This window comes from Carlito syrichta, unplaced genomic scaffold (assembly GCF_000164805.1).
Source record: "Carlito syrichta isolate Samal-C Ts95f unplaced genomic scaffold, Tarsius_syrichta-2.0.1 Scaffold135605, whole genome shotgun sequence".
Taxonomy (NCBI): Eukaryota; Metazoa; Chordata; class Mammalia; order Primates; family Tarsiidae; genus Carlito; species Carlito syrichta.
Window position 1 is genome coordinate 77,588 of NW_007079701.1, and position 17,295 is coordinate 94,882.

General features: G+C 38.4%; 2 protein-coding genes across 2 annotated transcripts in view; both read right to left on the reverse strand.

Annotated features, from left to right (window-relative positions):
- The window catches only part of LOC103250852 (protein FAM189A1-like), a gene marked incomplete at its 3' end in the record, with an annotated part of 200,560 nt that overhangs the window by 72,770 nt on the left and 110,495 nt on the right, over positions 1-17,295 (reverse strand). The window lies entirely within an intron of this gene.
- Positions 13,360-14,877, reverse strand: NSMCE3 (NSE3 homolog, SMC5-SMC6 complex component). The gene has a single exon (XM_008049438.1). The coding sequence runs from the start codon at positions 14,875-14,877 to the stop codon at positions 13,993-13,995; it is 885 nt and encodes a 294-aa protein (XP_008047629.1). The 3' UTR covers positions 13,360-13,992.

Sequence of the window (17,295 nt, forward strand, 5' to 3'; positions counted from 1 at the left end):
ATACATAATGAAAAATTAATTATTTTTTCTTTCTTTTTTTAGTTGGAGTCTCATTCTGTCGCCCAGGCTGGAGTGCATTGGCACACTCACGGCCATCCCAGCATCGACCTGCAGGGCTCCAGTGATCCTTCCGCCTCAGCCTTCCAAGTAGCCGGAACTACAGGTGCATGCTACCATGCCCTGATTTTTTATTTATTATAGAAACGAGGTCTCACTAAGATGACCAAGCTAGTCTTGAACCCATAGGCTCAGTCAATCCACTAGCCTCGGCCTCCCAAAGTGCTGGGATTACCGGCTGAGCCAGAGTCTGGCCAAAACATTTATTATTTTTTTCTAATTTCCTTTTTAAACGGTGATAAAATATATATAGCATGAAGTTTACCATTATAACCATTTTAGTAGTGCAGTTTAATGGCATTAAGTACATTCACATTGCTGTGGAGCCATTGTCACCATCCCGCTATAGAAACTTTTTTCATCTTCTCTAACTAAAGCTCCACACCCATTAAACAATAACTCCTTATTCTTCTCCCTTCCCAGGACTTGTAAATCACTACCATTCTACTTTCTATCTCTGAATTTGACTATTCTATATTATATAAAGGGAATCATACAGTACTTGTCCTTTTGTGTCTGGCTTATTTCACTCAGTATAATGTCATCAGTGTTCGTTCATGTTGTAGCATGTGTCAGAATTTACTTTCTTTCTTAAGGCTGAATAGTATTATAGTTCCAGAAATTGGCCCTACCAATGAAACAACTTTTATGAGTGGGCAAGAACTGTTTGACTCCACTATTATTCATGACTCTGGATTCTAGTTGAATCCTTGCAGAGTCAATGAGGAGAGTTTGACAAAGAAAGAGTTTGGCATTCAAGAAAGTCTCTATTAAGTCACTGGCCAACCATGAAGATAATGGAACAGAAACTTTAGTGATCACACACAATAAGAAATAAAGTCTTTTCAAACATAGTTTGTAAAAATCACTAAACAAATGGACAGTTAAAGTCCTCAAAGAGCCATAGCAGGAGTCACTGAGGAGGGTGGACAGTCTGATTTCCAGAACTACTACATTATGATATCAAATTCTCAACAAAAAAATCACAAAGGATACAAATAAATAGAAAAGTATAGACTATTCATGGGGGGGGGGAAATGGACAGAAACCATCCCCAATAAAGCCCAGACAATGGACATACAAGACAAAAACTTTAAATAAACTTTCTTAAATATGCTCAAAATGCTGAAAGAAATCATGGGCAGAGAACTAGAAGAAGTCAGGAGAATGACATATAAGAAAGTAGGAAATATCAATGAAGAGAAAAAATTAAAAAATAAACAAATTCTGTAGGTGAAAAGTATATTCGCAAGCGGTAATAAGACACAATAGGAGTTCAATCACAGATTTAAGCTGGTAGAAGAATCAGAAACTTGAAGATAGGGCAACTGAAATTATCCAGTCTAAGGAACCAAAAGAATAAAGAATAAAGTAAAATGAACAGATCCTAAGAGACCTATGGGAAACCATCAGGCATGACATCATATGTGTTTATGGGAGTCTTAGAATGAGTAGAGAAAGAGGCAGAAAAAAAAACTGAAGAAATAATGGTCCCCAAATCCCCAAATCTGATAAAAATCATGAATCTTCACATCCACGATGCCCAAGGAACTTCAAGTAGGAGAAACTCAAAGAGACTCATAACTAGACACATTATCATCTAAGCATCAAGAGCCAAAGACACGAAGAAAAATTTGAAAACAGCAAGAGACAGAATTCCTTACTTATAAGGAATACTCAATAAAACTAAAAGCTAAATGCTTATCAGAATCCATGGAGGCTAGAGAGATAGTGGAATGATATATTTTAAGTGACAAAAGAAACTAAAACTGTCAATCAGGAACTCTATATTGTGCAAAACCATCCTTCAAAAATTAAGGCAAAACTAAGACATTTCCAGATAAAGAAGAGCTGAGGGAGCTTATAACTAGGAGATCTGCCCAACAAGAAAAACTCAAGGGAGTTATTCAGGCTGTGATGAAAGAACACTATACAATAATTTAAAGTCTTATAAAGAAATAAAAATTTTTGGTAAAGAAAACTACACAGGTAAATATAAAAGGGAGAATTATTGTGTTTTTTCCATATAACTCCTCTTTTAGTTTCTTATATGATTTAAAAGGCAAATGCATTAAAATATAAATGTATGTAAATATTTTAATTAAATATGTTTAAATGTAGTATGTGGCAGTAACAACACAAAGGGAACATGGAAGAGAACAGAAGCAGACTTACTAATGCTAGTTAGTACAAATTCACACTATATTGTTGGAAATTTGGAATGTTAACTCTAATATCCAGGGTAAACACTAATAAAATAAAAACTACATAGAAATGGAAAGAAGGAGGAATAAAAATGGTACATTAGCAAAAAGTCAACCAGATAAAAAGAATTATTGGAATAATTGAGAAACACAAAAATGTAAAACCTAGGAAACAACAAAATGGTAGCACTTCATTAACAGTTATCTCTTAAGATATAAATGGTTTAAACACTCTATTTAAGGTCAGAAATTGGTCAAATACATTTTTTTTAATGATCCAACTACATGCTATTCACAAGAGACTAACTTTAGATCCAAAGATACAAAGTTTAAGGTAATAGAACAAATTTTAGATCTTTTACTAATTGCCCCACTGTTTTCCACAGAGGTTGTACTAGTTTACATTCCCACCAATAGTGTAGAAGCATTCCTTTTTCCCCGAATCCTCTCCAGCATCTGTTGTTGTTTGAGTTATTGATAATGGCCATCCAGACTGGAGTTAAGTGGTTTTAATTTGCATTTCTTGATGATTAGTGAGGTTAAGCATTTTTTCATGTATCTGTTGCCTGCCCATATGTCTTCTTCTGAGAAGTGTCTATTCATATTTTTTTCTTTTGTTCACTTTGTAATGGGGTTGTTTGTTTTTTTATTTTTGGCACATTTGAGTTCCTTGTAGATATTAGGCCTTTGCCAGATATACAACCGGCAAATAATTTTTCCTAGTTTGTGGGCTTTCTTGATGGTTTCTTTTGTTTTGCAGAAGCTTTCAGTTTGATGAGGTCCCACTTGTCTATCTTATCTCTTCTGGCATGGGCATTTGGATGGAATATTATGCATCCATAAAGAAGGACAAAATTATGAACTTTGCAGCAACTTGGATGAATCTCAGTGATTTACCACAGAAATAAAGAACTGAGTACCACAAGTTCTCTCTCATAAGCGGACCCTGAACAATTATCATAATACTATAAGAAAGGGATTGGCAGTAGTGGGAAACTGCCAGGAGAGGGAAGGAAGCCACACTTTATCAATAAGGGTATCTGATTTCAAACCAGGTATAGTGGGGACCAAAGTGAAGCCTGAATTTTACCTGTACAATGACCATTTGTATACCTAATCCTGAATTGTACTCCACATCTAAAATAAAATAAAAAATAAAGTGACAGAACAGAAAAAGACATTTCACAAAAATAGCAGTCAGAGAACAGATGATATGGCTATACTGATATCATTAGATACTAAGTCAAAAATTATTACAAGCAACCAAAAAAGAGGACGGAAAATTATAGAGTCCATTAATCAAGAAGATATAACAATTATAAGTAGATATGCCCTCAAACAGTAGAGCCCCAAAATACATAAAGCAAGCACTCACAAAATTGAAGAGAGAAAAAGACCATTCTACAGCAATATATATAGACTTCAATAATCCACTTTCAATAACGGGGAGAAAAGTATCTGAGTAGAATATCAACAAGGAAATAGGACTTGTACAACACTATAAACCAACTCTTGGCAACAATTTTGGCAGAATACACCCTCTGTCAAGTGCAAACAGATCATTATCCAGAATAGACCATAGACCACATGTTAGAACATAAAACAATTCTCAATTTTAAATTCTCAAGTTTAAAAGACTGATCATACAAAGTAACTTTCCTGACCAAAATAAATGAACCCAAATGGATTAGAAATTAAAAACAGAATGAGAACTGAAAATTGAGTAAATGAATGGACATTAATCACCGCATTCCTAAACAACCAATGGGTTGAAGAAGAAATCACTCAAGAAATTAGAAAAAACATTGAGACAAGTGAAAATGAAAACACAACACCAAAACTTATGGGATCCAAGAAAAGCAATGTGTGGAGTGAAATTTCCAGCTTCAACACCAGCATTAAAAAAGAAGGAAGATTGCAACAAAAATGTAATGTGACAACATAGAAACAAAAAATAAGAGTAAATGAAAACTAAAGCCAGCAGGAGGAGAAAAATAAAAGAGATGATAACAGGGAAATATATGGTTTAAAAAAACAAAACAGAGACAATCAACAAAACCAAAATGTGGTTACTGGAAAATATCAACAAAATTGACAAAATTTTTTACCTAGTCTAAGAAAAAAAGAGGAGAAGACACAAATAAGTCAAATCCCAGAATCAGGGGGACATTAATACCAACCTTACAGAAATTTAAAAGGATTCTAAGAGAATATTGTGAACAACTTTACACCAACAAATCAGATAGTCTTGATGGAATGGGCCAATCCTGAGAAACTGCAGATTCCTTCCTTGACCAAACACTAGCCAGGCTTCCCTGAACTCTCCTTTCAAATAGGCTGCAACCTTGGCCTATAAATACCTGGAAAAAATACTAACAGTTTCTGACAGTTCAAGGCCACATCCCTAGGATGACCCTAGTCCCCCTTTAAAGTGCCTGCCTGAGAAAACTCAAGGCTGCCAAAGGACTTTCCTGTTTGTTCCAGCCAACATCTGAAGATACACCCTGTGCCCCAACCTCTATGCGAGGGTAGCAGCTTCACTTTGACAGGCACTTTAACAAACCCAGGGTTGCACATGAACCAACCCCTAGTTCCTACTTTTTGTAAATTTTCACCTCCCTGACTCTATTAACCAACCCCTGCCGTGGCCTGTGTGGCTGCCTTGAGGGTCCTGAGAGAAAGCGGGGAGAGATTATGAAAGACACACAAAAACATAAAGAAAAAAGCTGGGGCCAAATGGGACACTTCCCTCTGATGGAGAAGTGGCCCCGAACTAGCTTAGCATGTTTATTTTACAATCAAGCACAAAGGAAGTTGGAAGGGATTCAAGGTCTGTGAGGGAGCCATAACGGAATTATGTCGCTACCTAAAAGGCGAGCTGTTCCGCAGTTACCTTGTTGTAGCTGAGGCTTTATCTGTACTATGTGCACCCAGAGGTGTGGACCTGTGAAACACTGTTTCACGTAGCAGGCTGCATCCCTCACCTTTGGCTAGAATCCAGAGCTACCAAGCGAGACTTTGCCTTCGATCTTGGGGCCATTAAGCGAGACCCTGTCTTCACTTGGGGCCTTTACTCAAGGCCTGCTACAGTGACAGTGCTCGTCTGCTCCGCACATCACCTCTGCTCTCGACAAAGTCCTATCCCAACTTACCCTCCCTCCCAATTCCTCATTCTTCCTTTTAAAATGCCCAGTCACTTGTGTACAAATCAAAATTGAGATCAGCTCATGCTGGACTCTTTTCCCTACTGTAACAGAATATCACTGATTAAAATCTGTCCTTACCACTTTAATTGGTGTCCAGCTTTATCTTTGACAGAAAGGCACAAATTAACAAGAGTGAAAGTGACTCAAGCAGAAATAGAATCTCTCAATTCCGCTATAACAATAGAATGAATCAGGATCAAAAGCCTCCCCCTAAAGAAAAAAGCCTATCTGGAGTCTCTGGCGAATTCTTCCAAACATATAAACAATCAATGCCAATCATAACTCAATCTATGAGGCCAGAATTGCCCTGATACCAAAGACAGATAGACACTACAGGTAAACTACAGACCAATATCACTTATGAATATACACGGAAAATCCTCAGTAAATTTCAAATGATTGAAATCATACAAAGCATTTACTCTGACCAAAATGGGGTAAAGCTCGAAATCAATAACAGAAAGAAAACGGAAAGAAGCAAAAGAAAATTGGATTATATGCCATGACCAAGTGGGATCTATTCCAGGCATACAAGAAAGTCAATCACTGTAATACAGCATATTATTACACTGAAGGGGGAACATGATCACCTCAACACAGTAAAATCATTTGAGCCAATTTGAGAATTCTTATCTTTCAGAGATACATGCCAACATATTCCCAGGTAAAATTATGTGATATATGGAATTTTCTTCTAAGTATTCTGGACTAGGTGAGAGATACAAAGTAATCTGGACGAGGTGGGGATACAGATAAAGCAAGATTATCCATGTAATAAAACTTGTCATAATGATACAGAAACCCACTGTTGTCTGTCCATATTGCCACAACCCTTGAAGAATGGCATAACAAGTGCTCAAGTGGGCCTGCAGGTACCTACATTCCTGAGAATTAGCAAAGAAAAGCGTTTCCCGTATCTCCTACAGATTCCCCCCAAGTCACTTCAATGAATCCTTAACTCCCCGGCAGACTGTGCTCACTCAACTGAGAGAAATGAATCCTTATTCCTTTTATCAGTAGTCATAGATTTGAAAAACGTAATACCCATGTAACCATAAGTCTTTAATATGTATAACTTTTTGTGTGCTATAACTACTAATTAACATATGCTGTGGCGAATAATGTTTTGTTTTGTGACAGGTTCTGTTGACTCCTTCGCTCTATGGCAGGTTTGATCAACTCCTCTGTTTGGTGTTACTGATAAGAGAAACTGTGGGCTACCTTTGGTAACTGGCACCAGGAAATGTGGACCATAAATGTCACTACTGGCAAAATGCGGCTGTAACTTAAGTTCTATACAATGCTCTGTCAGTCACATAGTCAATCTGTAGATACCAGTAACCCTAAACTTACAAAAACAGACTGTGAAACCTAAGGGGTGAGCAAACAGGTTCCAGAAATGCCAGGAGCCAGGTTCTGTCTCCCTGAATTCTGAATTCAGAAATAAACTTCTTTCTGTCAGTTCTCTGCCTCTTGATCAATTGGCTTCAAGAGATAGCCACTGAGCATTTACTCAGCTTTCTATGCTTCCACATTGTTGAACATTTTCTAAAATAAAAACTAAAAAAATAAAGAGATGTAAAGACACATTAATATTAATAGGATACTTTTTTTAAAAAAAGAAGGAAGGTAATTGAAGAAAATATGTTAGTGTAATACAAAATTGACTTTAAGACAAAAAGCACTATTAGGTAGAGATAGGGTCTAAAAGAAACAATTCACCGGAAGGATATGATAATGCTAAACCTGTATAGTACTTATAAACATAGCCTAAAAATATATACACATAAAGTAAGAAATTACAAGAACTTCACAAAATCATGATAGCAGATTTTTACCATTGTTCAAAAAGTTATTAGGCAGGAAAAATGAAAAGTACCTGTAATATCTGAAAGACACAATTAACAAGCTTTAGGTAAAGACAATATTGCAAACACACATAGAATTCACTTATTTTTAAAGGACACTTGGAACATATAAAACATTCACCACATATTAGACCAACGAGCACATGCTAAAATTATTTAAAAATTGATTTTATATGGACCATTTTATCTCACTCAAAGCAATTGTTAAAAAAATCAAAGACCAACAACATAAAAGAATAGTTCAAAATCCAAATACTTGAAATTTTTAAAAGGTTACTCATTTGCAATTATGGATCAAAGGCAAATCAAAAAATATATTAGGAAATATTTAGAGTTGAATATAACAAAAAATACTATACATTAGAACTTGTGGAATGTAAAATTGAAAACAGAGAGAAATATATTGCCTGACATGAATTAAAAATTGAGAATTTTTAATACTCAGTACTCAAGAAATAAGAAAAGAATCACTGAGTAAATTCAAGGAAAGTAAAAACAGAACGTAATTAAATTGAAAAGGAAATACGGAAGATCAATACAACAAAATTTTCCCAAAAATACTCATAAAATAAATAAAACTCCTGTGGAACTGGCTCCAGGAAAAAAAAGAGCGAGGGAAAAATAATTTCGTGTGCAAAAAAAAAATAGATAAAAATTACTGAGAATTTTTATACGACGTAACAGAATTATTTTATTTTTATTTTTATTAATTTTTTATTTTTTAATTTTTTTTTGAGTTGGAGTCTCACTCTGTCACCCAGACTGGAGTGCAGTGGCCGCTCCCGGCCACCACAGCCTCGACCTGCTGGGTTCCAGCGATCCTTCCGCCTCAGCCTTCCAAGTAGCTGGAACTACAGGCGCGCGCTACCACGCTCAGCTCATTTTGATTTTTTTATTGTAGAGATGAGGTCTTGTCAAGTTTCCCAGGCTGATCTCGAACCCGCAGGCTCAGGCAATTCACTCACCTCAGCCTCCCAAAGGAGCAAAAGAGATTATCAAGAAAAGCTTCTACTAATAAGTCAGAAAAATAGATGAAAATACTTTCTAGAAAATACAAGTGACCAAAACTAATTTCAAAAGAAAATCTGAACATACAGTTAATGAGACAAAATCAGTAGTTAAAAATCTACCTATACAAAAAATACTAGGCCCATGGTCTTTCTCAGGTGGATTTCTTCAACATTTCATCAACATTTAATCCTCATATAATATGGCAAAGGCAAAGTTCCCCAATGCGTTTATGAGGCTAGAATGTTTTTTTACTTTCTGAACAATTCAGTGCAATGGCCACTAAGTGGGACAGTGCAAGGTATATATCCTAGGGAAAGCTACATGTCCTGGGCTCTCACAGGGCCCCAGAGTGGTGTACTGGAGAGCTCACGCTGTGAGGAGGGTGTCTGCACAGACAGGCAGCCATGTGGGACATCAGAATGCAGTGGGAAGCAAAGAGCATCCATATGCAGGAGGGCATGGCAGCTATGACAGCATAGTGAGTATTTACAGGTGAATTGATAAAATAAGTAAATATAGTGGCAAAAATAATAGGAGCTGAGTTTCTCTCTGTTGAAGAAAACGCCTACAAATATGGAAGCGAAAAATCTAGAATAAACTCTGTGGTGTTAGATTGCAAATGGCAGTAACCCCTTAGACTTCAGTAGTGTAGATGGATGGATAGATGAACAGATGGATGGATGGACAGACGGATGGACGAATGGACAGGTGGATGGACGGATGGACAGATATGCCCTAACTCCGTTATCTTGAGGGCTGGAAGCAATGATACCCCCAGTAGGCATGAGAAAACTTAGCAATCTTGTTTCTAAATTTCATTCTCCTTGGAGAAATGACTAATTCCAGATCTGGGTCAAGGAAAGTTCAAAATAAGGCTGAGTTAACTTTTTGTGCTAGAAGTAAGGAAGTGTACAATAACTCATGGGGGCATGTTAAAGACACAAAAGCCAGCTTTAAAGAACTTCCACAGGCCAAGTCAGGGACAATCTGAGTACCAAAATATGCAATGATAATAAAAGATTATAACCCATGGCCTATACAAAGTCTCAAGTATCTCCCCATAAACTACTTATTATGAAGAAAACTTCACAATGGAGAGGCAGGACATAGAACCTCTTATCTAACATGGTCAAAGTTATAAAATTACAGGAAGAGTTTAAATTTTGTGCCACCTAATAGGATCCAGAAAGAATATCATAGCACTGCTTCTGTGACATTACTGCCAAAGAAGCATAATTCAAACTTGATCATGAAGAAACAGAAGACAAACCCCAGCTGAGAAGTAGCAAGATCATGAAGGTCAAGGAAAGACTGAGGAACTGAAGGAGATTAAAGAAACATGATAATTAAATGAATTCAAATAGTCCAGGGAACAAAATCATGTGCACTGTGCTTGAAACTTTTCTGTAAGATTATTTCTAAACAAATACATTAGCATAACCTCAAAAACAAAGGACAATATAGAAAAAATACAGATTAAATCCCCCCTTATACCAAAAGATGCAAAATTATAATTTTTTAAGCTATGTATGTATATCTTTTGAAAATTCATCTGTAAAACTTCATCTGTTTTTCCCAGAAATGCAAGAATGGTTGGACATCAGAAGAATCTATCATTTGTATACCTAATCCTGAATTGTTTCCCATATCTTTAATATAAATAAATATATAAATAAAAATCTATCAATTACACCAAACCATACTCCCAAAATATCAAATTTACAGAGAAAAAAAACTTAACCATATTTGCAGATGAATAAAGAGCATATGACAAATTCATCATTTGTCTGAACATCTGTATGCAAGCTAAGAATAAGGGCAAAACTAAACAGCCCAATTCAAGGTATTTGGAGGGCACTTAATAGCAAACACCAGCTGGGCTCAGTGATTCAGCTTGTAATCCTAGCACTTTGGAAGGCTGAGGCGAGTGGATTGCCTGAGCCCGCGGGATCGAGACCAACCAGGGCAACTTGGCGAGACCTCGTCTCTGCAATAAATAAATTAGCTGGGTATGGTAACGCGTGCCTGTAGTTATGGCTACTTGAGAGGCTGAGGCAGAAGGATCACCGGAGCCCAGCAGGTCAATGCTGGGGTGGCTGTGAGTATGCCACTACACTCCAGCCTGGGCGACGGAGTGAGACTCCAACTCAAAAACAAAAAGCAAACATCACACATGATGGCAACATTTAAAAAGTCGGTTCCTTTAAAATCAGGAATAAGGAATCAGAAACATCCATGAGGTCTGTTGTCACTTCTTTTCAATAATGTATTGCATTTCCAGTCAATGCAAAAAAGACAATACTGAAATACTGCATTTCCAGCCAATGTATCACATTTCTACTCATGCGAAAAAGACAAGGCTAAAATAAAAGGTATAAGAACTGAAAAAGAAGAAAAGTTTATATTATGATGATAAAGAATTGTAACAGCATGCTATTGGCAAATGGGTAGCAAATAAACCAAGTCAGTCCTAGCCATACATTTACTTACAGATGGGACACTGCTACATAACAAGGAGTGTGTTATAGTGTGGAAACGATAAGCTCTCAAAAACCTAGGCTGTCCACACAGAGAAAATATGAAAATTGTATTCACAGCTTACATCATACACAAAAACAGATTAAAAGCGCAAATGTCAAGATCAAAACTTTGAACACTTAGAAAAAGTTATTGGAAAATACATTGACAATATCAGGACTAGAGAGAAGATTTTAAAGCACTATTCAAAAAATACAGCCCTTAAAACACTGATAATTGTTACACATTAATATCAAATCACCTGTATGACAAAAAAATGAGAATGTGGAAATTATTTGCACTACATACAGCAGACAATGGATTAATATGCAGAACATATAAAGAAGTCTTACAAATCAAGAAAAAGGGTCTAACAGCTATGAAATCTAGTTTAAAAAAAAAGCAAAAGACAGGAAGATAGCATCACCAGTAAACAAAGGTGCAAGTTAATACCATTATAAATTATCACTACATACTCACCAGAATGGGTGAAAAGATACTGAAAAGGTTAAGTGTTCACAAGGGGTGGAAGTAGGGAAGTTTGGGGGGAAAAAAAGAAATGTATAAAATATTGGTAGGAGTGTAACTTAATACAAGCTCAAGAGCAATTTGGCAATGGCCCCTAGGCTCTATTTGTTTCTGGTTGGGGAAATTCTCACAAAAGTGCCTATGAAAACTCTATGTGCACTACCTGCAAATAGCAAAGAATTGTAAAAAAAAGAAAAAGAAAGAAAAAAGAAACCTAAGTGTCTAGACATTAGGGAATAGGTAAACGAACTTATTTTTCCCCCATAAAAGAACAACTAAAATTAATCAGACCTACATAGATCTACATAGCTGTATCTTACCTAAGAGTGAAAACCCAGCAAGTTGCACAAGGACACAATGTAATATCACAGAATAAAATTGTTATTTATATGCATATACATATATAGTAGAACTATAAAATCACACAATAGCACATCCAGACTTCTGTCACCTCCAGGAAGGGTGAGAAGGAAAAGATATATGGGTTTGATCTGGTCTCTAATGTTTTCTATTTTAAAATCTGAAACCAAATAAAATGCATTAATGGTAAGTGAACAACTCTATGAGAAGTGTGGAAGACACCTGTCTTAGACATGGGTGATAGGGTAATGATAATCCTCACCCCACAAGTAAAAACGAGAGTAGGTGCACACAAGGAGGAGGAAGCCTGCCCAGTGAGGTAAGGGGACCAGTAGGAAGGACCTTATACACAGAAATAAAGGCAGATCAAGGACTGCCTTCAAGGACCAACTGTATGCAATTAATTAAATAAATGCAAATTCCAATTCAACAGAATAAAACCCAGTAACCTATCACATTCCTCCATACCCACCATAGATTCTTCTAGATGACACTGAGTCCAGTGTTGAAGTTCACATTGTTTATAATGAGTGAAAGTATTTGTCTCATTTCATGGTTAATTTGCAGCACCTCCACACAAAACTATACGTATTTACTCACTGAATAAGTGCTGATTTTCTATATTTAAACAGTTATTTGCTACTGGAGAAATGAGACTATGACCTCTTCTCCTCTGGCTCATTTAATCCATAAAATGAACAATGATATAGTTATTATTCTTCCTATTTTACAGAGAAAGAAATTGAGATTCAGAGAGCTTAAAGTGTACCCCCAGCCTGACAAGTTGACATGAGCCATAATTCAAATTCAGTTTGTCAGACAACCTCAACATTCATACACTTTACTATACTACAAAGCTCTCAAAACCCAGGGGAGATCTTTTATCTAATTTTTCTGTTTTTACTGTTCTTTGTGGGCTATTCTCACCACATACCTCGTTATTTTCCCATAAAACTATCCAATGGAGTCAGACTAGAAGAACATAGTTGTAAATTTTGGACCAGTAATTGCTCTTTTAGGAATGATTTAGAACAAGATAATTAAAGTGTGTTTGTTTTTTAAGTAGATCTCCAAATCAGGAACAAAAAACAAATTAAAAAAAAATTAAGGAACAAAGTAATAACTAAAATCCTCCACACCAGGGTCTATGCCAAGAACTTTACATGAACCTCCATATCTAATTATCACATTGGTACACATAACATAAGCATCAGCCCATTTTGCAGATCAGGAAACATCTGCATAATCTAAGGAATCTGTAGAAATTCACATATCAGTTATGACGGAGGCAGGATCTGAAACCAGGTAGTCGGATTCCCAAGCAGGTATGATTAATTACTTACACCACTGATATCTAAGCTTTCTGGGGCCCACAGTGAGAAATGTGTTTTACATTATGATCCTATATATGTATATATACACACACAAAACTGACCTAACATCTACAAAACACTATTTACCCTTATAATATGCAGCAAAATCTTTTTTAGGATGCTGGTTTTGAGTCATAAAATGTTCTAACTCACGATTTAAAAAAACACTCAATGCTTCAAAAATATAGTATTTATTGTAACAACCATAGTACCAAAAAAACCCCCAAAAAACCTAAATGTACTAACTGGTCAGCAACAGAGCTGAGTAATAACTATGAATATTTAAAAACTGTTATTTGGAGAAAATACATTCTGTTCATTGCTTGGAGCCATGCATAATACATAGGATATAAAGAGAAACAAAATAGTTAGGTTACGGTAATGAGGATACAGACAAGTACATTTCTATTTTTAATGTTATAAAGATTTTTATTTTTCCTTATAAACTGGGGTTTGCTTTTATTTTCTTGGCACCAAAGCAATTTGTTCATGTGTTCCTTCTTACACATCTGATCCAGATCATGGTAAAGTTTTCCAATTCGCTTTACTAAGCTAGCAAAACTTTCGTACCCAAAAAAGTAAAATAAGTAATAAAATAAATGCTCCCCTAACCCGTTTACAACTGAAAATCTGGAACCAACCAACACCCTATTAAAAGAACACAACTTTGCAAACACATCTTAAAGGTACACACACTTAAGCGTTACAGAAATATGCTCCCTGGGCCCCCCCTTCTCCAATCCCTCAGCATTATTCATTCGGGTCTCAGACCCCAGTCCCAGGAGTCCCTGTGCATCCATCTCAGATTTCAAGAAGATGGAGCTGGGCCACTAGGTTCAGGTTTGGCCCTACTCTCCTCGTCTGCCAGAGCTTCACAGTACTGCGCCGGCCAGTCCTTGGGGTCTTGGTTGTGGATTTTGGCCACAAACTTCAGTACTTTCATCTTGCTGGTTTCCAGGTTGGTTCGCGGGCCCCACTGGAGTTCGTAGTCCACAGGATCAGTGTGGGGTATCCGCCGGTACTCCAGATAACGCTGGCGCACAAAGTCCTCAGTTATGAGTTTCTTTGGATCCCCAAAGATTAAATGCTTCTTGGTGGGGTACACCCCTAAACGCCGCAGGAAGTCCCAGACCTCCGTCTCCTTGATGGTGTTGCCCTTCATAAAGATGAGCCCCAAGACAATCATGAGAAGACCCGTGGTGGGCGTCCCCTGGTCGCCTCTCACCTCGGCATCCTCTTCCACGGGGTCCAGGGTGTTGACCAGGATGTAGGTGTTGCTCTTGGGCTCCAGCTCCACCAGCTTGTACCCGAAGACGTACTGGAGGCGCTCAGCGGCCAGCTTGAGCAGGTCCGAGAAGATGTCCTTGTAGTCCCCAACGACGTGCTTCAGGATGTCGGTCCGCTTGATCGGAATCTTCCTCTGGTCCTTGATCAGCAAGAACTGCACCAGCTCCGCCACCTTCAGCTCCAGCTGCTTCTGGGTCCTGGGTCCCACGGAAGGGGCGGTCTGGGACCGGCGGGGGCCCTGAGACGAGGCGCCCGGGGCCTCCTGTGTGCCGCTCGACCCGCGGGACGTGCTCGGGGCCTCCTCGGCAATGCTGCCTCTTGGGGTCCGGGAATCTCCGTCACGGCTCCAGCCTCTGTCCCTGTCGCCTTGGGCGCCGGAGCGGCCCCGACCCTGTTTTTGCAACATGTCGCCGGGCGGCGAGAGCCGGCGGCCGGCCCGGACTCTGCCCCGCGGGCGGCGCGCGGCGGCGGAGAGGATTATGGGTCGGCCCAAGGCAAGTCTGCGCGACCCTGGGCGGGGCCACAGGGGGCGCGCGAGGCGACGGCAGAGACTGCGCGGTGCGTCACAGGGGCTGCGCGGTGCGTCACAGGGGCTGCGCGGCGCGCCGGAGCGGCCGCTGAGCGCTCAAAAAAAAAAAACGGTGTCTGTGCCGCCCTCGGACGCCGAGCCGGGACTTTTTTTCTGAGTAAGTGTTGTCCAAGGGGCGCACCGGAACCAAAACTCCTAAACACGGGTGTGGCTACACGCAGGGCCGCACGAGCTCAGGCGAGCTTTACGGACAGCCTTGAGAGTTTTAAAATCGGGAACATTTGAACGTGGAGAGACCTCAGAGGATGAATGTGTAAGAAAAATTAGCTGAAGACGAAGGTGAGACCGTGGAAGGTAAAGTCAAAGCATTTCTTTCCACTCCAACACGTAGAAAAGCATTAAAAGGACATTAAAAAGTCCCAGAGGATTCTGAGTTTCCGCCCCTCCCCTCGCTCACATCCACACCCTCCTAGTCATCACCTCCAGGCACTTCTTCTGATGTCCTTTTTCGCCTTTGGGGTCGTGAGGGCAGGCTTTCCTGTAAGCAGGGCTTCTTCCTTGCACTGTTTCCTTATTTGTCTTCTCTGCACAAACCCCATCAGCTATGAGAAAACCGCCACACAAAACATGCACTGTAAAATCTTTTAGCTTGGCCAAAGGAGTTTAATTTTTGGAAAACACGCTCGTGGAAACGGCTTTGGGCCCACAACCACAACTGTAGCAGAAACGGAAAAGAGGAATGCTGCAAAGAAATGTGCTCTCAAGAGATTACCATTTAATTTTGGGCATCACTGATCAAGAGTTGCAATAATGTGGATCTCTTAAATTTCTTAATTCTTAATATATTAGCTTTAGGGCTCAGTAAGAAAGAAAAAGAGAAGACGGGGTATTACCCCTCATAATCTCTGATGTGTGCAGTCTATATATTTTAATTGTGCAACTCTAATAGCCAAATGAGTCATTTCATTAGCTGAAACCATCAGCAATCTGCTATTACTTCTACACATCTTGGCAAATTCAGCAAAGTTGAATTTCCCCAGTCTATTTAAAGCCACCCAGAAAGTAGATAAACTCCTCAAAAGATCCAAATCAAATGAGTTCCTCTTTAATGCAAATATATTCAAAGGAAAGCAACTCAGAAGACATTATTTGAATAATAGCATCAAACACAACCTTATTAAAATTTTGTTAAATGTTAGTAGCATCACATTTTTGTTTGAAATTCAGTATGAAAATGCATGGCACTGGAACTGCGATACTAAATGTTAAATCATACTCCATGTAATGATGCAAGTATGCTAAAATCTACTATGCAGTAAGTAATAACTTTCTATTCCACACAAGATCCAACTGTATCCTCAAGCATTAATCTTAATGACAGAGGCCGACTAAGGAAAGTATGTTATCAAGGCATTCACTTTTTTACAATGAAAAAGTTCATCTGCTTCAGTTTCTTTGCAAATTAAAATTTGGACTTAAGTTCAAAGAAGCCTCCTGCAACCAAGAATTCTGCCAAAGGTTCCCCCAAAGTTATACCATGAGTCAAAAAATTTCAGCAACCAAGAGATAAGAAAAAAATGGAAAATAAGAGAAAAGCTGTCGTCAGTATCTGGATTGATTTTCAGTGTTTTTTCTTACTAAGGTATTTACTAAAGTTACTAGCAACTCCACCTCTCAGACTTGCCCTGAAAATCAACAGTGTCTTTCAACAGCATTCTTACCCGGTCAGCAGATTGTCATTACTCAAAATAGAGGAGAAAAGATAACAGGTTTAAGTCCAAAAACACCTCTACACTCTTACTAGAGAAATCCAGATGAGAAAAATCGGACATAAGCCACCAAGTAGCTGGAACCACAGGTGTGCACCACCACGCCTAGCTAATTTTTTGATTTATTGTAGAGACGAAGTCTCACCAATTTGACCAGGCTGGTCTCAAATTCCTGGGCTCAGGCAGTCTTCTCATTTCTGCCTCCCAAAGTGCTGGGATTACAGGCGTGAGTCACTGTGCCCAGCCATTCCCAGGAGTTTCTGTTAAGGAAAATAATTGAGGACTACACAAAGTTGTATGTTGTGTAGGGGAGGCAAAACTTTACATTCTAAGGGTCCTGGCTGGACCTGAGAATTAAATTGACATAAAATAGATTAACACGAGAAAAGCATACAAATTTTATGTAAGTTTTATATGACATAGGAGCCTTCATAGGGAAGTGAAGACCCAAAGAAATGATAAAACCAATGTGGGGAGGATAAAATAAGCTAATTATTTTAAAGTTGATTGTACAGAATTTTCTTGA